Genomic DNA, 22,680 nt, shown 5'->3' with positions numbered 1-22,680 from the left:
GGCAGCTCAGGGGAGAACCTCATCATTCCCTACAACTGCCTGAAAGGAGGTGTTGGCAACGCTAGGGCCAGCCTCTTTTCCCAAGTAACAACAATAAGGCAGCCCAACATGGTGGAAATGGGGGCCTGAGACTTCCCTGATGGTTTCTGTGTTTCCCGCTTTTGCCTCTAGATTTAACCCCAGTAGTGCTGGTGACCCAGCAGCTGTGAGATGTTGGTTGTGACACCTTCACAGAGCCCCTGGAGCACTTGACTCAGTTCTTGCACTTGGCTTGCTTGGGAGGGACATGAGGAAGACTTTGTCATCCCTTTGGAGTCAACCAATATGAGTGCATCATAAAATGATCTGACAGCAAATAACCGAATACATGTTTGATTACAAAGTGTTGTTCTTCCTTACACAGATCCAGGAGATGGTCCACTCGGACGCCGCGTCCTACGAGTCCAACCGACAAGTGCCGCTGCTGAACCGTCCCGCCATGCTGGCTGGCCCCATGGGTGCCCTCAGCCAGTCACAGCTCATTTCACAGATGGGGATGCGCAGTGCTGTCACCCATGGCTCCCCATCACCCCCGGGGAGCAAGTCTGCTACACCATCTCCCTCCAGCTCTACTCAGGAAGAGGAGACAGAGTCACACTATAAGGTACGTGCCGTCATAGCTCTTCCATCGGATGGTAGGAGGACATCAGATGATGTTTTCCAATCATGCTAAATAAGAGCATTTTATATCCATTGCTTTTGTATAAACAGCTTCACATATATAGATATTTATACGCACACACAAATATATATGTGTACTTAACCAAAGTTGGGAAAACTGCTTCCAAACCAGGACAAGGTAAACCTGGTAGGTCAGTTCACATTTTGGGTTGGTACAATAAGTTTAGCAAGGAGAACTGGGCTTTTCTCCACAGCTTTCCAGGCATGGAAAATTAGGCCTAAATTAATCAAAAAAACAAAGCCTTTTGTAGAGCTTCTGGAACACCTTGGTCACTGTCCATCCTTGTCAAAATGCACCAGCAGAGCATACTCTTCTGCTGTCCTCTGTGAGTCTGCTCTCTGTCGTTTGTTGTGGACAGCTTGCAGTGATCGCAGGGTCATTATCTCTTCACCTTAAGGTCTCCATACCTTCAGGTCAGCCCCTGCGTTCCCTGTGGGTTTTAATCAAAGCCTCTCATGAAAACCTTCTCCTGGAAGTGCTGATCCAGGGATGATGCCAGAAGCACCAATGTTGTAGCCTCATCCTCTAAAAATATCTAGTTGTGATGGGATGTGAATGTGTAACCAGAGCCAGAAACAGTGAAGGGACTGGAAAAGAAGCAGGAAAATGCCAGGAATTAGCAAAAAGAGCAAATGCTTTTCCATGGAAATGCAGGCAAAATTATTCTCATAATTAATGTAATTTTTTTATCCATTGGCAGCTTTCACTTCAGAGGATTTCAAAGCAGGGAGCACTTGTGTATGCCAAACTGAGTCTGGTGGACTAAAATTATGAAAAGATGTGGTACACGATTGATTATAGATAGAACTTCACACACCCTCTGACCGCATGTCTGGGGATTCTGTAGGATGGGATGTGCCACTGGACACCATGGGCTGCTGTCTAGAGCCTGTATCACACAGCTGTAATCTTTCCTGTCAGTGGAAAATGAGTTTTCATCTTAGTTACACACCAAGTCCTCTCACTGCCTCTTCCAACATTGCTTAGCTCTTCTCCTGGCAGCCCAGTGACATGGTTTGGTGGGTGCATCTCATTGGGCCACTGATGCATGTTGGGGTAAGAGGAATACAGAGATGTCCAAGTTACATGAAGCAGTTTGATTTTTTGTGATCTTAAATGTATACCCCTCATTTTTCTGCCCTGTGAACTGCCCAGCTTGATGGGTGAAACAGGAGTGATGTATTTGATGGAGAAAGGAAAGCAGAAATGTAAAGAAAGCAGAAGAGCTGCTGTGTGCCCTGCAGGTTTCTGTTTGCTTTCTCTATATACACAGCTGTTGGAAACATTCTGAGGGACCCATCGGTCATTTTTTGTATGGCCATTAATGATCCTTGTACAACAGGTCATCAAAGCAATGTCCAGTGAACAGAAATCAATCTTGTGGACAAGGAAGCTGCACATCAAATAAATGGGTCTGATGGCAGAGGGTGGTTCAGGTGCAGCAGGTCCTCAGAGCTAGGGACCCTGTAATTGTAGGAGGTCTCCAAGCTGTAGTGGGGTGTTTAGCTGCTGTGTCGCTCCAGGGATGGAGATGTGATTATACCCAGCTGTCAGATCCCAGCTGGATTAGAGATCTCCATAGTTCTAAATATCATGGTGTCCATAAGGTTCAGCTCTTCGAGGTTTTGACATCTATCAGGGCTGCCAGCACCTCTGAGGACGTCCTGTTTGGCTTTTCCATCAATGCCATTGGCTCTTTTGTGCAGGGCTGACTCCATAGCCATTGTCATGGCCATTGCATTGCAGTGAAAGGAAACCTTCCTGCCCCAAAGTTGTCTGCCGTGTTCTGCCTTCAGGTCAAGTGGTTGACAACCCTGCCCATGGCAGGAGGGCTGGAACTAGATGATCTATAAGGCCCCCTCCAACCTAAGCCATTCTATGATTTTATGGTTCTGTGAAGTCCCCAGCTACTTCCCATGGCCACCAGTTGTGAGGTCAGCCTTCCCTGTGGCACTTGAGTGAATCAGGCAGGACTTTGGTTAGTTACGATGCCATCTTGCTTGCTAATGGACTGAAGCCCTGTTATGAATTTCTGTCTTCCTAATAAGATGACCTTTCACCTCAGTGCCTCTTATTCAAGCCCAATTGGACAATTTTAAATTAAATGCCATTTTTTCAGTCTCTCTGCTCATTCACTAATGGTCACTGTCTCTTTGACAAATGTCACTGCACTGATACTGATCTTAATGACCGGTTGAGCTCTCCTGTACATAGAACACAAGCAGGGTTGTCCTTTCTCCCCTTGCTGACTGTACCAACATACATGAAGCTTCTGAAATCCAAGCCCTCGGTGCTCACAATCAAATTAGCAAAACTATCAGGAGCAAAGATCTTTTGCTCCCAGCACTCACAGGATTTTTGCAGTATCTTAGTGTTTAAGCCAGAGGTACCTTGGGACCTCTGGTGAGCAGTCAAGCGATGCCCAGAGGTTGCATTCCACGGCTTCTACAGCCCCATATGTCCAACAGCCTGTCCTGGCACAAGCTGAGCGATGGGATCTTGTTTCTGTGCTGCCTCCACTGGAAGCATCCCTGCTTGCACCTCACTGGTTGGCTCCCAGCCCTAGGATCCCTTTGGTTCGAGCACCCAGCTTTGTCTGGCAGCACCCAGACAGACTGCAATAAGGGAACAATGCCTGTGAAGCACTTATTGCACAGAGTTTAAAGAGTTGGTTGTTGTGTGTTTGTATGGATAGCAGTACTTGAGAATCAGCAGGGTGAAAAAATATTTGGGCAGCCAATGTGTGCTCTGCTGGGTGGATGCTTATGTCCCCTGCCATGGGCATGGGGAAGTCTAGTCATGCAAAGATGAGGATTGCCAACAGCAGCTCGCAAAGGGGGGCTGTGGGGATGGAGGTCAGCAGGATGAGTCTGCAGAAATTCAAGAGTTGGGAAGCAGTATGTTTGGAGAGGTCCTGGAAGAGGATGGAGAGAGTGATCTTGTGATGCCAGGAAGGGAGGTGACTGAGGGTCAATGTTGAGAGCAGCCCAGCTTTGGAAGGAGGGGCAGAAAAGATCCCTAGGGCATCCTCACCGTGCTGGCAGTCCTCCTGTCCCTGCCTCATGCCATCCCACTCCTGACCAGCTGGAAAAAGACCTATTTCAGACTGCCCACAGCTGCTCACTAAGGGACTCTCTTGGTTTTTGCAGGTCACCGGAGAGAAAAGGCCATCAACAGACCTGGGCAAAAGCCCAAAAGCCAAAAGAAGAAGAAAAAGAAGGATCCCAATGAGCCTCAGAAGCCCGTGTCAGCGTATGCCCTGTTTTTCAGAGACACACAAGCTGCTATCAAAGGGCAAAACCCCAATGCTACCTTTGGAGACGTATCAAAAATTGTTGCATCTATGTGGGACGGCTTGGGAGAAGAACAAAAGCAAGTGAGTTATCTATTTAGTGGTTTTTGTTCAGCTATTAATGTATTTTTCCACTGCAAAGGGTCAGCATCTCCCCAGGATATTCAGGATCACAATCAGGGGCCCTGTAGGATACACAGTGTCTGTTTCACCTCTGCTCTTTTTGTAGAAAAAAAACTATGCTGTTACATGGGGAAGTGCAAATCTTTCTGACAATTAATTGTTCTTGATAAGGACATGCTTTGTAACAACCTCAGTGGTATTTCCCTGGCATGAGTTCTTTTATGGAATATGTTTATGTATTTGCTTACAAAGAGTGACTGGAAACTGGAAAAAAATGGTTAGCTCTCTATCTTACTGGCCAGAAATTGAATGTTCAGGGCTTAAAAGCTTGAGTGGGATACATCTGAAGTGGCCCTGCAGAGGAAACCTTCCTGCCTGAGAGCTGTTGACAACATGCATTCTCGCAGGAGACATGTGAGTCTGGGTTCCACTGCTTTGCTGATGCTGAGTTAGCAATTGCTTGGTGCCTGCTGAGAAAACCCCAGAGAACACTTTCCACAACACATGTGGCTTTTTGTTGGGCAGAGTGAGGTCTGACAGTGTGTGATGCGTCTGTGAGCCCAACCACACTGGGTTGTCCCTACACAGAGCCCTCCTTTCAGTCCAGCTCCAACTATGGTTGGGTGCCCATGGCCTGGACTCAAAGCAGTTGCATTTAGGGTGGGAGCAGCAGCAAGGAAAAATCATTGAAATGGAAGTCATGCTGCTAGGAAATTGTCTTGCTTTCCATCCCACACCTTACAAACAAGGCAGTCTGCCTGGCTGACAGCCATTTTGCTGGTCCATCGAGAGTTCCCGTAGTGGGCAATGTGTTGCATTGATGCTTTGACAACTCTGCCTTTCCCTCTCATGCACCTTCTTCCTGAAATCCATCCAAAGTCCTCTGGCCACCTGGGCTTCCTTTGCAGCCCGTGGGCGCAGTGATTGAGGGCATGGGGCTGTCCCCAGGACTGTGAGACTGTCCCCAGGCTGTGAGGCTGTCTCTGAGGCATGTGGCTGTCTCCCAGGTTCTGCAGTGCAGGGAATGGCTTTGAGCCATGGTGCAGGGGGTCCAGGAGCATGGATAAAACTTGCCCCAGGTTCTTTGTCTCCTCTTGCTGCTGTCTTCCTCCCTCCTGACATCCTGCTCTCCCTTACTCCATCTGGATAGAAATATCTCTGTAGGTTGGGCGCTGAGTTCATCTGCAAATGTGGTTTATGTAGTGGAAGTACTGTGGCAACCCTGACTCAGCACAGTGCAAATGCTCAGATCTTAATTAACAGCAGGGATTTAACCAGTCCGTTTATCTTCCCTGCTAACTCTCCCTTCTTCTCCTCCATGAGATAGCAGCAGCCTCGCTGTCTCTTTACACGCGCTTTCTAAGTGGCTCCATTTCTCCCTCTGTAATTGATTTGATTAAGTCATTTGTTCCTTGTCTGGATGCTTAAATATTAACTTCCTGCTTTTGTCTCCAGCTGTGTGCTCCCCTCCCAGCACAGCTACCTCCAGGCTGGAGGGACGCCGTGCTGCTCTGTGCTGCTCTGTGCGATGGGGCACGTTCACGTGTTGAGCGCCTGGCTGGATGAGAGCCCCTTTAGTCCCTGTTTGCTTTCTCCTGCCAGCAACTCTGTCAGGTTTGTTTGGATTTGTAAGGCAACACAATGGAAAGAAGGAAAGCAAAAAGGAAGAAAGTAGAAAACACATTAGCCAAATGTCTTTAAAATGTAAAAACAAGGATGTCCAGCATGTCCTTTCTCCCAGGGACTGCAAGCGTGATGGGCACGTGTGATGAAGGCAGACAGCCAAGTGCTCTGGGGAGGGGACAGAGACCAAGCAGGACAGCTCAGCAATGATGGCTCAGATCCATCTGAGACCTTTTAGTTCACCTTTGTAACCTCACTGCAGAAGAGGTGCAGAACGCTAAGTCTGGATGTCCTCGCTCAAGTCAGACCAAGGCTTTAGTTAAAGGAAGCTACCCCTGGTCCTGCTGTGAGATTTGGGGCTAGTGGGTGAGATCTGGGGCTGCACTGTAGTCCTGGACTTGGATCCCTCGTACCCCAAAGCACAGGAGGATATTTGGGCTGCGGCATTGCTTCTCTGGCAGGCTGATGTGCAGAGCTCATCCCCACCATGCAGCTCATAGCCTGATGCTTACATTGCTGTAGCTTCTGCTTCAGATGAGGTTTACCCACCTCGTTCTGCTTGCCAGCAGGCTCAATGTTTCACCAGCCCAGAGCATGCTTTGTTCCTACCTGGTCAGGGACAGCATGAGGAAGGACGCTATAAACCGAATTCCCACCATTTCTGCAATAGGAGCTGGGATGCCAACTATGTGCCAGGGAGGACAGGCAGCACAGAGAGGGTTAATCCCTTGCCATTTGGGCTGCTAATGATTATATGCATTGTAATATCAAAGCTGTAGCTATTTATTTGCCATTGAGCAGGTGCTGCTGCTCCCACAAAGCAAATTTGCTTTCTCCTCCTGATGAAACAAGCAAAATAAAGGTTGCTCACGTACCATTTCAGATATGTTTTTTTTTTTCTTCCTTGTGCACGAGCTGAAAGACAAACATTGAGAGGGAATCAGAATGCACATTATGCAAGAAACCATATAATCCAGGAGCATCTTTGATTTGGCTGCTGCTGTCACAGCCATGCATTTCACGGAGGGTTTTTTTTTCCCTCTCTGTCGTTCTCACTGGTTTATCATTTGTGCCTTTGTCATTTTGTTCCTTCTTCTTCTCCTCTTCTCAGCCTCTTCACAATGAATCTTCATTTTCCCTCTGACACACTTGTATCTAAATTTCCTTATTTCCTGCCTTTTTTTATTTATATCTGTTGCCTGGTGATTTGATCATGCTGTGGAATACAGGATTAGCAATCTCCGTGTCCTTGGGTACTGCTCAAGGACACCTGTTCAGCAAGTGGCGGTTTTCTTCCCCACTTTAACCCCTTCCAGCAAGGCTGAGTGTGCCTCACAGCCACAAATAACAATGCCCTGAAATATCCGCAGTGCTGCATTAGCGGGACGTTGTAATCTGCATTCTTCAACAGCTGGTGTGGCCCTTCCTAAGGAGCTTACATGGGAATCTGAAGAATGTGACTCGGGGAAGAAAAAATACTAATACGTACTCTTTGAACTTTACAAATAGTTTAGCAGCTGTTCCTGTAGAGATAGCTTAGACTTCGGTGGAGAGAGAAATGCTAATGCAGCTATTATCATCCAGTGGGGTACGTGGCATTGTAAGCCTCCCGCAGCTCCTGGCCCTGCTCGAGTCTCCAGAATCCCCTGCTCAGTGTTATTTCTATATGACAGCATTGTCCTAAGAGGTTGAAAAGGGCCTGAGGCATGAGAACAGTCTGGGGGCCCACCAAGGGCACAAGGGTTCCAACACATGTGAGCTGACGATGCTCATGCTGGCCCAGCCATGCAGAGCTGCTGCATGGCAAAATGCATACGTGATTTTCCCATCCATATGCACAGCCTTGAGAATAACACAGCATGCAGACTCCAGGGATAAATTACCCAACAGAAGAATTACTTGCTCAGCACAAAATAATAGATCACCCATCTAATCAGCTCCATCTGCTCGTTGAACCTGATCCATCGCCTGGTGACAGGACACTACGTGTATCTAGAGAACAGACAAGTCCAGGGCCAGCTGGAAGGCCGTGTTATGGCAGAGCCATCACAGAGTGGAGGTCCTGTGGGGTTTGAATCCAGCATGGCCAGCAAACTGCCCGCTTCCAGCATTGCTCCGGGGCCATCAGGGCAGGAGCCAGGAGTGCTGCTGGCTGCTTCCCAACGCCTGGCAGGAAGGGGCTGGAAGGAGCCCAGTTACAGCATCTTTTGAGTGCCAAGAAAAGTCGTGTACTGGAGAAGAATGAAAGCACCAATCCCAAATGATGTTAGGAGAGATCTGTGGAGATCAGGGTAGTGATCAGGAAGATGTGAAAAGGCAGAACTGCTTCTGAAAGCAGCTCCAAAAGTGTGAGGAGCAAAATGAGAGCTCGGGAAGGTGTGTATTGTGTGTTTTTCCTCTTCCTTGGAGGTTTAGGGTTGAATTTGTCACCCTCATCCTCCGCTTCATTTTGGAGGCTCTTCTGGAGGAACAGCTAACTTACACCCAGGTGACATGATGGCAGAAGAAAAATAGCAGGAATTGTTTGGGACACTTTATGGTAATTGCTGCTTGGGGATGTGCCTATCCATTCATTCTCCTACGGACTGCTTCACAGCGCTGCTCCACCAGCATAGGGGAGGAGCTCTTCTGAAGCCATGAGAACAGTTCCATAGCAAGAGCCTTCCATGGAGGTGTCCTCAGGGCTGTCACACATTGTAGCTGGCAGAGCCTGGGGACACAGAGCACCTAATTAGCAGCCTCATACTGGTCATCATGGACAGGTGCCTCCCATGGCCAGGCTTGTTGGCATCAGGCTTTAGGAATCCAGAGCACAGCTAGAAGAGCACAGAAGAAGCTGTGTTAATATTTACACAGAAAAGAAAGTGATTCGGGTTAGCGCATTGCTACGGGAGAGGGGTGGGTTAAGTCCATCCCAAGAAGAGAGCAGGAGGGGGATGCAATGACTTGGGGAAGAGCTGGATAGGAATGGGAGTATGGTGTGGCTGTATTTGTTACATGCACTCCCAATGGAGGTGTGAAGGCTGCATGCAAAGCAGATAGGTGGTGGGGTGTAGCAAGGAAGTACTCTTAAGTTATCATATAAATAAGCCATGAATTGTGATAATCACAAGAGATATCTTCAAGGAAAGTATATAATAGTTACAAGAAAAAAAATCTCCAGAATTACAAGCAGAATAAAATCCAAATGTATACGTCTGGGGGGAAAGAGTCATGGAATCATAAAAAGGAGGGCAAGGAGAGTCTTAAGAGGTCATCCAGACCATACTGCTGCCTAAAGTCAGGATCAGCTCTACTTAAGCCATTCTTGATGGATGTGTGCCTAATCTGTTCTTAAACCTTCAGTGGTGCAGATTACACATCTCCCCAGGCAATCTCTTCCAGTGCTTAATTATCCTTACTGCTAGGAATGCTCTGCTCTTGCTTAGCCAATGTTTCCCTTGCTACAGTTTAAGCTCATTGCCTCTTTTCCTATCTGTGGAGTATCGGTCACTGCCTCCTTCTTTGCTGTGTCACATTTGGAGGCTGATGCTTCCTCCTGGTCTTCTAAGTCAGTGGAGTCCTTCATTTAGTTAGGTCACTCTGCTTGTCAGCCTTTCTCTCACCATGGTCTATCAGAGAATCACAGAGCAGCTCAGCTTGGAAAGGACCTTGAGGAACATCGAGCTTCAGCCTCAACCCCTATCTCTTTTTTGATGCAAAATGCCCCAAATTCCACCTGGCATCGCAGCACGGGGCTGCGCACCCAGCATCAGCAGACACTGATAATGTAAAACCAAGGCATTCCCTGCATGGAGGAGGAGGGTGGGTCTGGGCAGAGTGTCCCCCTGGCTCCTCTGCAAGCTTGGAAAGCAGCATTGCTGTTAAATGCCTGGGAACAGAGGTTACTGATAACAGCTCCCGCTGCCACTCTGTGCCTGCACGACACCGAGCTGCTCGTGGGCGTCAGCGGGGTTCGGAATAATTGTCTTCTCTAATTAACTGGTTATCAAACAAGAACATTTCATTACGGTACAATTACTAGCTGCTTTGCTGAGACACAGAGGTGTCAGGATTACGATCCCAACATATGCTTCTTACAGCTCTGATTTCGTGTTTTCATAATCACTAACCATTTCTGCTCCCCCCCCAACCCACCCACTCGCTTAATGACTAATGAATCCTCCCGCTAGCAAGTAGGAAAAATAAGTCAGCAGGCATGGCAGGTTAGAGAGGAAAACATGCAAAATGTTTTGAGGATCCTTAAATCTGATAAATTACTTGGAAATTAAAATCCCTGGGAGAAAATGGGATTTAATTAGAAAGTAACACGGTTTTGTCAATGTTTAAATTAAAATTGTAAAGGTTATAAATACTGCAGTGAAGCTGCTGTTGCACAGAGGATTGGTGAGAAGTTGTGCTCAGGTCTGTGTGACACGGCGGGCTGCATTTTTGCTGTTAAGCATCCTCAATAGAGCAGACTGTGGGTGCAGGAAAGGCTGTGTGCTCGGACAGATGACCCAGCAGGAAGCACATGGGGATGGTCACCACGCTGAGGGACCCCTGGGAACACCCGTGAGATGGACACAGCTGGGTGTAGGAGAGCATCCACAGACACACCATAGGCTTGACCTCCCCTTGCCCTGCCCTGAACCCCATTCATGGGGAAGGGAATAGACCTGGGACTCCGCCATGGGCAAAGATACCAGCACAGTAGGTACCAGTACACAGCCTGTAGACTCGTAGAATCATCAAGGTTGGAAGGACTACTAAGATCATCTAGTGCATCCATCAGCTCATCACCACCACACCACAAAACCTCGACCCTCATTGCCACATCTCCATGGTTCTTGAACACCTCCAGGGATGATGATTCCACCCACTCCCTGGGCAGCTGTGCCATGTGCTGGGAAAGACAGGGTCAGATGAAGAGTGGGGAAAAAAGCACAAAAAGATTAAGTGCCCGAGATGAATGCAGGCACTGAATTGGTTAGTTATCCATTTATTTGCATTTAGGTTAAGGAAGTGTAACAGACCAGCCCTCTCCCTGCCCATGGCCATGAAGTGCAGCTTTTCTTCAGACATGTCTTCCAAATAACTGAGTTATCTGTGTGTAGCTGTGAACACTTTGGTTTCCTCCACTCCGGGTATTTTGCTTTCACAGAGGAAAGAAAAAAAATAAACATTTTCAATTCATCAGCACCACTGTGGCCAACGTTGTAGCAGCCTGAGATGCAGGAATTCATATGTTACTATTGTGCAGCATCAAATGCTGCCCTTAAGAGCATCTGTTTGAAGCAGAGCTGCTGGAAACCCCGCATCTCTGTTTTACAGTAAATGCTGCATTGGGATCTCTGGTTTCACCACGATGGGCAGGGATTGTAGGGAGAAGTAATAGCTTTTATTAGGGTACAGCTTGAAGAAGTAGTTGCTTTTCACAGGCAAACTCTTCTTCAGGCTGACATTTCAAAATGTAATTTTGTTCTGAATGGAGCAAATATAATACTTCCTGAATACCACAAAGCCAAAGACAAACTTAGCAAAACGCTCCTTTTCAGAAAATTGCAGATCTGCAGCATGTCGAGGCAGAACGTTTTATTGCAGAATTCCCCGATTTAGCAGAGAAAATAAGGTTTGCAATCATTTTTTAATATACCTAATCTGCAGTGATTTTAGACAGAAATTCAAGGATCTGGATGGCTTGGCTGCTGGAGCTGGTTCCTCTGTTTGGAGGTTCTTTGCTATTGGAAGAGTGCTGCCATGGCAGGTGGCACGAGAACTACAAAAGTGCAACATGAAAGCAATGCTGAGTCAAACTCCCAAATGGAAAAGGGAATTCTGCTTAATTTGCTCGAACAAATTTCACAAAGACTCTTCTGCTGCAGTAATTTTACTTTTCCTGCTCTTTTGGTTGAAGTCAGCAGGCATCACCCCAACTCCATCACCTCCCAGCACCATCCCAGGGCAGCAGTGCCCGTGCTCAGGGCCTGGCACAACAGCAAGCAAACAGACCTCCTCAGAAATTAGGTATATTTCCCCACCAGTCTTCAGTATGCTGATTGTTCAAGGCTAGTACTGTTTTTAAAGTAGAATGAAATATATGCAAATCTGTCCTAATTGAAATTACCTTCGTTTGTGCCGCTTGAGGAGGGCTTTGAGTTTCAAGCAGAGTAGAGAGCTGACAGATCTTTTTCTAGGGAGTTTCTTCCTTTCGCTTATATTTTTTATTCTATTTTAAAATATTCTTCTTGCTTGTTCAGTTTGATGTGCTTTACCCCACAGGGAGCCATCCTGCCTGGATAACGCCGTTATTTCTCCATGCAATGGGAACCAGACTTGGGGCAGAAAGGAGATCAACTCTGTGATGCTGTGAGGTGGAGAGAGGAGAATAAACACTAATCCACTCTTACAAAGCTTTTTCTCGTTTTACTTGCTGTTTCTCTGCAAGCCCCAGATCACAAAGTCATGAGATTAGGCCAGAATCTCAGCTTTGATACGTCAGGGAAAGGACCTGCCTGCTGCTAGGGCTGCAGAGAAGAGCTGAAGAGTGGGAACTTTAGGCTTAATAACGGGAAAGCCAGGAAAGAGAGGCACTAGTGTAGGATTTCTGAATGTCTCACCATTTTTTTAAGGTAATTCAGGGATTTGGGCTTGCGTTGTTCTACCAAGAGCCTGGATCTCACTCTCCTCCAGCTCCTGTTCAGAAAGCAAACACAGAGATTTCACCCTATAAAAGCCTTCCAGGGCTTTATTTGCTTGATTTGAAGTCAATTCTTCCCTGGCAGAACTGAGATTTTCATGCTGTGTTTCAGAATGCCATCCCTGCTTGGGCCATGCAGGCTTCCGCAGACCAGAGACGGTGCAGCCAACCCAGCAGCACCCCATTCTGCTTCGATCATAATTCTTCATTATTTGGTCCTTGCAGGCATACAAGAGGAAAACAGAAGCTGCCAAGAAGGAGTATCTGAAAGCCCTGGCTGCATACCGGGCCAGCCTGGTCTCCAAGGTACGTTGGTGCATGCTGTCTCTGCACGTGGCAGTGATGAATTCACTGCGACCCATGGGACTTTCTGGGTTTCTGAGTTTGTAAGGAACACTGTGTAATCATGCTGGCAGTGCCAGGACTGAGAGAGGGCACAGAAAAAGGCAGGGGGATGGATCCCCACCTCTCCTGGACCATGAGCTCCAAGAGTGCCAACAGATGGTAGTTCATGTAGCTGCCAGCCCACAAACCTGCTTCTCCTTGCTGCCCACATCTCGACACTGAGAAAGGTGAGGGAGGAGGCTAGACCTGCACTGGTGAAGCCACCTCTACTGGTGTGATGCTCCATCCCCTGCCCACAGGCACCTTGCAGTGGTACTGAACTGCTGACTGCTGCCATGTGTCTTAGGGTGCCTTAGTCCTTCTTTGAACATCTCATGTCTTGGTCCATGCCTTGATCCATCTCTGCTGTGTTTGGCCAGCCACAAGTGCAAAGGCTGACAAAGCTTTTGTGGGCTTTCCAGCAAGCCCACAGCTCCTGGCCCAGCACTGGGAGATGCTCAGGGCACTGTAGGGGGCAGGATAGGGCTGGAGCAGCAAAATGCCTTGTCTACTTCATGCTCCCTGGATACGCTGTGCTAGATGTACTATATGTGCTTGGTTCTGTACCACACCCTCAGTACCTCTTAATCATATTTAGCTGCTACAGGAGATAATGTGATGTCCCAGATCCACCATCGTCTGTGGAATCCATGTGACTGTGGTGTGGGCTGAGCAGGCTCAAAGCTTTGGCACAGACGTGAGCACTGTCACTGTCTTAACTTGTGAACAGAACAGCAGCAGGGACAGATGTCTGAAATGGAGATGGAAATAACTATTTAGGGGTTTAAAAGCTCTTCTTCTGGAAACCTATGAGGGTTTTACCTTGAACATGTATAGCAGTGATGTGGGGTAGGTAGCATGGAGGGCATGGAGTCACCACACTCCATGGATCCATTTTTCTCCAATGACCAATTTTTTGCAGAACAAGTTTATTTTGAGTAAAACAGCACTGTGTTCCCTGCTGATGGGTGAGAAAAGATCTGGAGGATCATTACAGAGCCCATCGCCGGACAAAAACCTCATTGTCCAAGCCAGATAATGTCCTGTTATTCTTCTCTTATTCCTGCAGAAATGAGGCCACCATTGTGTTGTGCATTATAGACCCCACAGAGCTGCAGAAATGCTCAAGATTAAGAAAGGAGTATTTTTACAGTCCCATTTGTGCCTTAATGGAAGCAAAAGTGATCTTGTCACCCACCTATGTGCAGTGAGCAGTGGACAGACAGTTTGCCTCCATGCTGATTAGTGCCCCTCCTGTGCTCCAGGCTCTGCCAAATCACAGTCGTAGAATCGTTTGAGTTTGAAGGCACTCCGAAAGGGAACAGGGATGCCTGCAGACAAATCAGGTGCTCAGAGTCTGGTCCAACCTGACTTTGAACCCCCTCCAGGGATGGAGCATCCATCACTTGTCTGGGCCAGTGCCTCACCAGTCTTACTGTGAAAAACTTTTTCAACACACAGTTGAGCTATTGGACTTAAATTTCTTAGCTCTGGGTACTGTGCCCAGCCACTGGGCTGGAGGTGCATGTGCTAGGTAGGACAGGCGTAGAGTTCAGCAGCATGATCAGTCCAAGCCCCGGGAGGATCTCAGTGCAAATCATGCTTCTGCTTTGGTTCTTCTTGCGTGGTTGGGAAGGACGAGTGCCTTGGGACGGATAACGGTGCTTCCTGCCTCCCTCACCCACTTCCAGTCTGTTTTCCCACAGAGCTCTGCTGACCAGGGGGAGACGAAAAGTGCCCAAACCAACCCACCTTCCAAGATGATCCCACCCAAGCAGACCATGTACCCTATGCCACCGCAGGCTTCGTCGCCCTACCCCGGCCTGGGCTCCTTCCTGTCCCCATCGGACCTCCAGAGCTACCGTGGCCACCCCAGCCTCCCCAGGACCCTGCCCTCCAAGCCCATGCTGCCCAGCATCAGTGCCTCCCCACCACCCGCCTTCCAGATCAGCCCTCCCCTGCACCAGCAGCTCTCCTTGCACCACCCGCAGAGCTCCCTCCTCAGCCAGCCCATCAGCATGCAGCAGGTCCCCCAGCAGCCCCTCCTGTCCCCCCCGATGGCACTACAGGTACAGCCTCCCATGAACTCCTCACCTCCTGGGCAGCAGGTGAGTGCATCACCAGTGATATGCTTGATAAAAGGTGGATGTTTCCTCTTCATTGTGTTGGGTTGGTCGTCGGTTGGTCATTGTGTGGTTTGGGGGTGGAAATATTGTCCCCTCTGGAAGGATTTTGGTGAGTCACCATAGCGTGGAGATCAGCCCCAATGGTGACAGTCAAGGAACCCTCTCCTGGCTCTGTCACATTGCACATCCTCCATCACGCATTTTGGGGTGGTGTTGTCCAAAGTGCTGAGACACCTAGGAGCATCAGTACCCCCACAGACAGGGCAGGGTTGTGCAACTGGAGCAGTGAAGGCTTTGTCCATGGGAAAAGCTGCAGGAGTTGGGTTTGCCCCTGGTAGTACTTCCTTGTGCTTGTGATCCCCTGGCCTTGCCTGGATTCACCGATGGTCATCTGAAGCAATGGGTTCATTGAGATGGGCAGTGAGAATCCCCCTGGTAACATTGTCAAAAGAAGAGCTGGAAGGTCACCAGAGAACAGCAGAGTTGGGTTTCACCAGGATGAAGAGAAAGAGGATGGAGGGAATGCCACAAAAAAAAAAAGAAGACATAACATGAATATTCTTCCAAAAAACTGCCTAGCAATTGGAGGACATCGCTGTTGTGGCAGGAAGCCAAGAGGATGCTTACATGTATTCTTGTGCTAACAGCATAGCAGCAACAGGAATCACACAGACCCATTCTAGGCAGGTGTACAACCTGCTGAAGGAAGCCACCCATAGCCATGCCTGTGGCTGGCAGCGCTGAGCAGCCAGGCTGAGGAGTCACTGCTGCTCCTCTAAACCTGATAAGAACGTGGATCTGGAGGAAAAACTGGCAGCAGCAAGAACCACCCCTCTGTCTCATAGAGAACATGCCAGTATATGGAGAGGGAGATGAGTGGTTTCCAGAGCTTCTCCATCTGGAATATGAACTGGACCAACTATTCATAGTGAAGGACATATGCTCTGAATTCACAGCTGCTACCATTTACTTGATGATACTTTTAACTGTATTATTCACCCAGATGGTTGAGTAATTTGGGTTTCACATGTTTACTAGCTGTATATCACAAAATTCACACAGTACTTTAGCAATGAACAAAGCTTGCTTTCACATAATATGACCGTTCAGTTTGGGACTAGCTTTGTGAAAACAGAAATTGTTCATTTTGGAATAGCTATTGCAGTGGAAGAAAGGAAAAGGAGAGCAGGGATGTGGAAGCACAGTCATTCCTGACCACTGTGAGAAGATGATACATCTGGGAAAGTAAATCCAAGCACAGAATTTTATCTCCAGCTTGCTCAGGGTATCCCACGTAACTTCTCCCACACTTTGGTAGTGTTTTGGCTCTGCATACGCAAATGTAGCCGTGGTATTTCAGGGGATCCTCACAATCACTTTAATTGGGATATTTGTAGTTGCTGAGGGCAGCATTTTGTGAAGCTTCATTCCACGTGTTTGTTAGTAAAAATTTAAACGTAAGGAAAAAAAACAAACTTGCTTCTCTAATTTGGATGTTTCTGATAAAATCATAATCTTGGTCAGGTAACTGCCACAACTCTGCTTTTTCAGACACATTGCCTAATTAAGGAGGCCCCGCAAAATTGGGATCATGATTGGCTTTCAGATCAAACAGCCCCACAGAGCCCTTGTTAAATTGCCAGCAGTGACAGCTGACAGAGACAGCATTGTTTGTGTGGCTGTTCCTTACCTTGTTACCATGCTCTGTGACGGGCTAATGCCTTACTGCAAAGGCAGTTGTACTTCAAGTGGAAAAGTGGGTTTGATTGCCCAAATACTGATGTGAAGGCTTTCCTGGCTGTGCTTCTCCTGCAGCCATGTACCACTCCCTTCAGGACCCAAATAACAGAGGGGCAGAGGGATGGGAGATGTAGCTGCATGGATACATGCTTGCAGCAGCTCATGTTCTGCTCAGCCCCACCATGGAGCTTTGGGTCCTGGGCTGTTTTCCTCATGTAAAGGCTCCACATCCTGCACTGCAGTGCTTTTGGGGCATACAGTCATATTTATGCAATGTTCTTAAATGCTCGGTGTCTCCTGCCTCTGTCCATGCATGTAACCCTTCCTTTTCTCTCCACCCCACAGGACTTCTCACATATCTCCTCTGAGTTTCCAAACAGCGTTGGACCCCGTTCGCCTGGTGCATCAAATCCTCCAGGAAGCACTGAGTGGGACAATGACTACCCCAGCAGAGAGTGTGGCATTAACCACTGCAGGCCAGTAGACAGCAGGGCTTTACTCACATATTTTCTCTCATCTGAACTGTGAACGTATGTTTGTCTGTTGTTCCAAAAGGGAGGGGTGATAAAGAGAGGAAGATGTCATGTTGCACGAAGAATTTGCATTTCTTTGTCACGGTGCTTCCTCCCATAGCTTGAGTCCTAGGCTTGAGTCACTTGAGTTGCTTGAAGTGCCAATAAACTTGGTTTACCCATCACTGAGTTCTGGGAGCAATTTCTGCAGAGGTCTTTCTGCCTCCTGTGAGCAAAATGGGTCAGCACTTTTTAACCACAAAGCAGAGAGTGCATCATGTCTTTGTAAGTGGTTGGAAGTCTGACAGCTTACAACAGCTGGGAACCTACCCCAGAATGGACAGCAAGTTGATAGACTAATTACGGTAAATGGTGCTCAAGGTTTCCTCTTCTCTGTGGGCTCACTGATATGATGCTATGGAGGTAGGTAGCTTAAAAATCACAGATCATATTTTCATTGGATATGAATGGCTTTCTCTTTTTGGAGTTTTTCCATCCCATGAGCAATGGAAGGGTTTGAGACATTTCCTTCCAGAGCAAGACAGGGAAGCCCAGCCCATTACGTGCGTTGAGTTCAGCATGGCCATCACCCAAAGTACAAAAATATCCATGTCCTGTGAGTGTTTGGTGCAATGTGTAGATGTGGTACATAGGGACACGTTGGGCAATACTGTTGGTAGGTGGATGGTTGGACTAGAAGATCTTAGAGGTCTTTTCCAACCATAATGTTTCTATGATTCTATGATTATGCCCTATGATTTTGATTATTGCAGTGTTTGTGGGTTTGCTGCTTGCTTGAGAAGCTTAAACTGAACATGTTGAAGAGCTTCACTTTCTGTGGCTGTGTAGTGTACCCCAGCAGAATCCCAAGGGATGCTGGGGTTGGAGGCCAAATGGATACTGGTGTTGGAGAACATTTGGCCATGTCCATAAGCAGTATCCTGTTTCTCAAGTGATCATTCTTACCACCAAGGCCACAGTCTCCTCTAGATGTCTCTATCCATCCCAGGGTTTAACCACAGAGGGCACAAAGCCTCATCCTCCTTGGAGCTATGTGATACTTCAGTCCTCTGCACCTTGCAGGTGGACTTCTGTCCAGATCTTCCCACTTACCCCCTGAAAGGGCCAGCACAAAGGTCCCTTCAATGCTGCTTGAATTTCCCAATAAATAAAAACATCAGGATCATCTCAAAGCTGGCCAAGAGTGAGGGTGTTAAAGCCATTTCCAAACACAGCCTAATCCAGCTCTCTTGGCTCAGCATTAACAGCTTCAAGCCTGCTCTTGTGCTCCGTCAAACAGGCACGGTGGCTGCTGCTAGAGCAGGTAGGGAAGGAGGTTGGTAGCTTCTGAGTATTGTTTGATTTGCTTGAAGTGCTGGAACACAGTGCTTTCACTGGAGATAATAGCAAGCTCCCAGGCTTTTCAGAGTACGGCTCCCGCCTGTGCCAGCAGTGCACTTACAATTGCTGGGCTGGGCACAGACTGTACAGACGTTTATTTCTTTCAGGGAAATAAATAACTCACCGAGCCATCAGAATAAGGCTGTATCTGCTGTGGAGGGTGCTCAGCTATGGGGATTGTTCTGGGCTCTGCTGGGGAATCTGGCACGCTCCTTAGCAAAGGCACTGCAGACAACCCCAGGAGAGGAAGTTCTTTGGCAGTCGATGATAAAAATCATTTTAGATGCTGCGGGCAAAACACTTGGGGGGTTATTTGTGGAGATGCCGAGCAGAGGTGACTCCCAGACACGGGGGAAATGCTAACACTGTAGGCAGGACTGGGTTTTGTGTTGCTAAAACAAGCCCTTTGCCATCCGGCGGTAGCGCTGTATTGTTAGCACAAGGCCCATGCAATTCATGATCAAAGCTCATGCATTTCATGACTTTGTCACAGCAGAAAGATCGAATTTCATGGGTTTATCACAGCTTCCTGGAAAAAAATCATTTTAAAACCAGACAGATTATGCAGAGACTACCAGATAATTACGAGAGTGGGTTAGAGAAATGAACTCAGATGCATATGGATCAGAGAGCTCTGAGTGCACCAAAAAAATGTCGTCGTCTCTTTTAAGAGACCATCTCCTGCACCAAGACTGACCAGCTTCCCTTCATTTCACTGTGCAGCCTGGTGCACGAGCACTGCCATCACCACCTGCTCCCACCACCCCTAATATTTGCTGCCATAGTGCCCTACCTGCAGATTTTGGAGACAAGGTTAGATGTGGCACTGAGGGACGTGGTGTAGTGCCTGTGGTGGGGATGGGATGGTGGTTGGACTGGATGACCTCAGCGGTCTTTCCAGCCTTAATCATTCCGTGATTCTACGATTCTGTAGCGTCCACTTGTGGTGTCCACATCAGTAGGAACAACCCCCTTCTTACTACTGAATTGCAACCCATGTGCATCTTAAATGTGCTGTCCAGGAAAGTGATAATCCAGATCTCTTCATCTTCTTGCCTTGTGCTGTTTATCCAGTTCTGCACTGATCTGCTAGCTATGCTCAGAGCTTTTGGGCTGCCTCTTGCTGCCTTGCTCTGAGCTGGGCACAGGGTGAGCCACAGCTGCCAGCAGGGCTTATGCAGAGCGGCAAAGGGAACAGACATCTCACTGGGTATGATTCATCAGCACGGCTTTGGGTATCATTGGGAAGCCTCTGGATCATGTTATTGCCCATTTCAACCTCCAAATGCCATTCAGCTTAATTGTAATTTAAGCAAAATCAGCAATAGTCCGGGTGGAAGAGGGATTATTTTCTGTCCTGATTGGCTCAGCTATGGAGCCCCAGGTTCCTGAAAGCAAGGGTCTCATTGACTGTCCCAGCACACCAGCAGTGTGCCTGGCTCTCAGACAAGGATGCTGATTTCATGCCCGCCCTTGGCATTTCTTTAGCTTCTGTGATGTGCTGGCAGGGCTTTAGCTGGGGTAAAACCTCCCAGTCTTGCATTTCCTTTTGTGCTTGTCATCCAGACGTCTGAAGAGCTAATGAGTTGGGCTTTCTCTCTGTCCGTCCCCATCTAATAGATCTCTTTAGGAAGGATTGCTGAAGCTTTTTTTTTTTCCCCCCCAGCCAACTGGTACTAATTATAATGCTATTAAACTTTTCTTCTTCCCTTACACCCCTCAGATTCCAGGATCCTTCAAACAGACACTCTTTAATTCATCAATCAACCATATTAGAGGGAGCTTTAGATGTTTCTTAGCCCATCCTCTCCCCATTTAAAATGAGTTTGTGCTCACTGACTTCCATCCAATTTTTCTAGCTCTTTCTGGGCTCAAGCCCAAGCTAACCCAGCCTGCTAGCAAAGACACGAGCCTCCTTTCTCCATCTCTGCTTAGTGCACGACTATCACTTCCCACAAGCAATTGCAGCATCCAATTTCCTTGCTTTTTGCCATCGTATCACAGACTTACGCAGTCCCCTGTCTCCCCCACCTGACAGCCTTGCTCTCACACTTGCTCATTCCCAGGCACCCACGGAATACCTGCGTTTGCAGTGAGTTTCTCCAGTGCACCAATCTTCCCCTTATCCTGGTTGCGGCTCAGTTTACAAATACTTCCGAATCTTTCAAAATTCCTCCAGGCACCTCGCCATTTTTTTCTTCTCTTTTCATACCAAAGCTGTCTTCAGGGTTTGTTTGCGTTTGTCTCCTACTGTTCAGGTTTGTGATGGCAGCACTGAATGGCAGTCGTCCTCCGACCTCCTTCCTTTCATTAGCAGTAGGTAACTTTATCCTCCAGGTTTCGGGAGATGTTGTTGTTAAGGCCCAGTGTTATCTGGAGATGCTGAGCCACCTGCTCAGTGCTGACCCTGCTTTGCATGGGAACCAGGCAGTTCCAAGGGCTGTGGACACCCAGCAATGTGGCACAGAAGTGTTTAAGCCCAGAAGTGATGGTGCTCCTGCAGTCACATCCAGCCTGATTGCAAAGTGAGGCCTCGCCTCCCCACCCAGATTGGGTTCTTTTGGGGTATCAGCATTCAGCACCTTTTCTCCTCTTTCCCCAACCTCTTTGGGGTTAAGGAGGAGATGATCTCAGGTAAACCTTGTCCATGTACAGCCAGCTGCTCCATCCAGATTCTGGCAGCCTCACCAATCCCTGCTAACCATGAAGCAATTCACTCTTAAGTGGAGGAAATTTCCAAATCAGACACTAAGTGAGCAAACTTTATAAAAAGACGGAGGCAAAACATCACAAATGCACTTAGTTCAGGTTCAATTATTTATGGCAATATGCTGTAATGAACTGGGAAGTGTTCTGTAGCCTATTTTGTAAAATTAATGAAGTTTTAGTATCAGAATACTTCTCTGCTATTCACTGGTATTAAATCTTTGCTGAGTGCAGTAGGGAACACTCTGCATTTAAAATGCAGATTATAAAATGTGGAGATTAGCAAAATGCAGACTTGTCTGTGCTGCACTCTATCAACAAAAGCACTGCTTGTTGGCTCCTGTTTTCCCATTATTCCACTCACAATCACACCCACACCAGAATTTCCCAAAGCTTTGCAGTGTTCTTCTCTACTTTTAAGGCCAAGGTGTCTTTGTGGAGAACGATAGTGCACTGATCAGATCTGTGCAAACGATAAGACCCACTGAAATGAAATGGGCTTCAGAGCAAAACCCACATCGTGCTTTAATGTGGGAGAGGGACCCACTTGTCTCCTGGGGCCACAGCCCTGAGCTGCCAGAGCTGGAGGAGCGTTTGGACACTGCTCTCAGCCATAGGGTTTGGGTGGTGCTGTGTGGAGCCAGAGGTTGGGCTCGATGATCCCCGTTAGTCCCTTCCAACTCGGGATGTTCCGTGATCCCATGGCTGAGCCAGGTGTGCAGATGTGCTCATTTCTGACTCCCAAGGACCGTCCTCCTGCCCATCTCACCTCCTCCTCTCGTTTCCCTTACAGCATGCTGCCAAGGGACAAGGCACTCTACCTCACCTAAGGCTCACCATCTGCCCCAGGAGGCTCAGATGAAGGACACTTGGGAGGGTCTATCTTACAGACAACGTGGCGAGGCTCCGAGCAAGTCGTACTGCCAAGAGAGCAACCTCTGCACCTCGTCGCTGGCTTCGTCCCCAGGCTCTAAGAGCAGTTTTCTCTGATTGCTTTTGAACTCTAAAGTCTACTTTCCGTGGAAGACCAGAACCTCTTTAATCACAAAGAACAACAACAACAAAAAAGAAAATAATATAAAAAAATAAATAAACACAAAACCAACAAAAAAAAAAAAGAATAAGGACACAATTTTTCTGCTTGCCATCAGCTTAGCTACAGACTACTTTCCTAGTGAACTGCTTTTAGATGCAGCATAAGCCCAGGTCTGGTGTCCTCAAGCATTAGGCCAGCTCAGTAGGAGGATGCACTCTTTTGACTTGCTAACAGCACTAAACTTTGTGCAAGAAAAATGTGAAGTTTGTGTGAATATTGTACATGCAAAGGCCTTGGATGTCTGGCAAAAAAAAAATACAAAAAGTAAATAAAAACT

At 47.7% G+C, this 22,680-nt stretch overlaps 1 protein-coding gene across 1 annotated transcript; it reads left to right on the top strand.

Moving 5' to 3' along the window:
* The first annotated feature begins 367 nt into the window (after window positions 1–367).
* Window positions 368–22,428, top strand: LOC100543893 (TOX high mobility group box family member 2-like). Its single transcript, XM_019622074.2, is given in 7 exon segments — window positions 368–643; window positions 3,871–3,904; window positions 3,907–4,097; window positions 12,664–12,744; window positions 14,529–14,930; window positions 17,034–17,164; window positions 22,101–22,428. Coding segments are annotated over 7 exon segments (1,152 nt in total). The 3' UTR covers window positions 22,138–22,428.
* Window positions 22,429–22,680: the final 252 nt, after the last annotated feature.

This window comes from Meleagris gallopavo, chromosome 22 (assembly GCF_000146605.3).
Source record: "Meleagris gallopavo isolate NT-WF06-2002-E0010 breed Aviagen turkey brand Nicholas breeding stock chromosome 22, Turkey_5.1, whole genome shotgun sequence".
Classification (NCBI taxonomy): Eukaryota; Metazoa; Chordata; class Aves; order Galliformes; family Phasianidae; genus Meleagris; species Meleagris gallopavo.
This window is presented reverse-complemented; position numbering and strand designations above follow the sequence as displayed.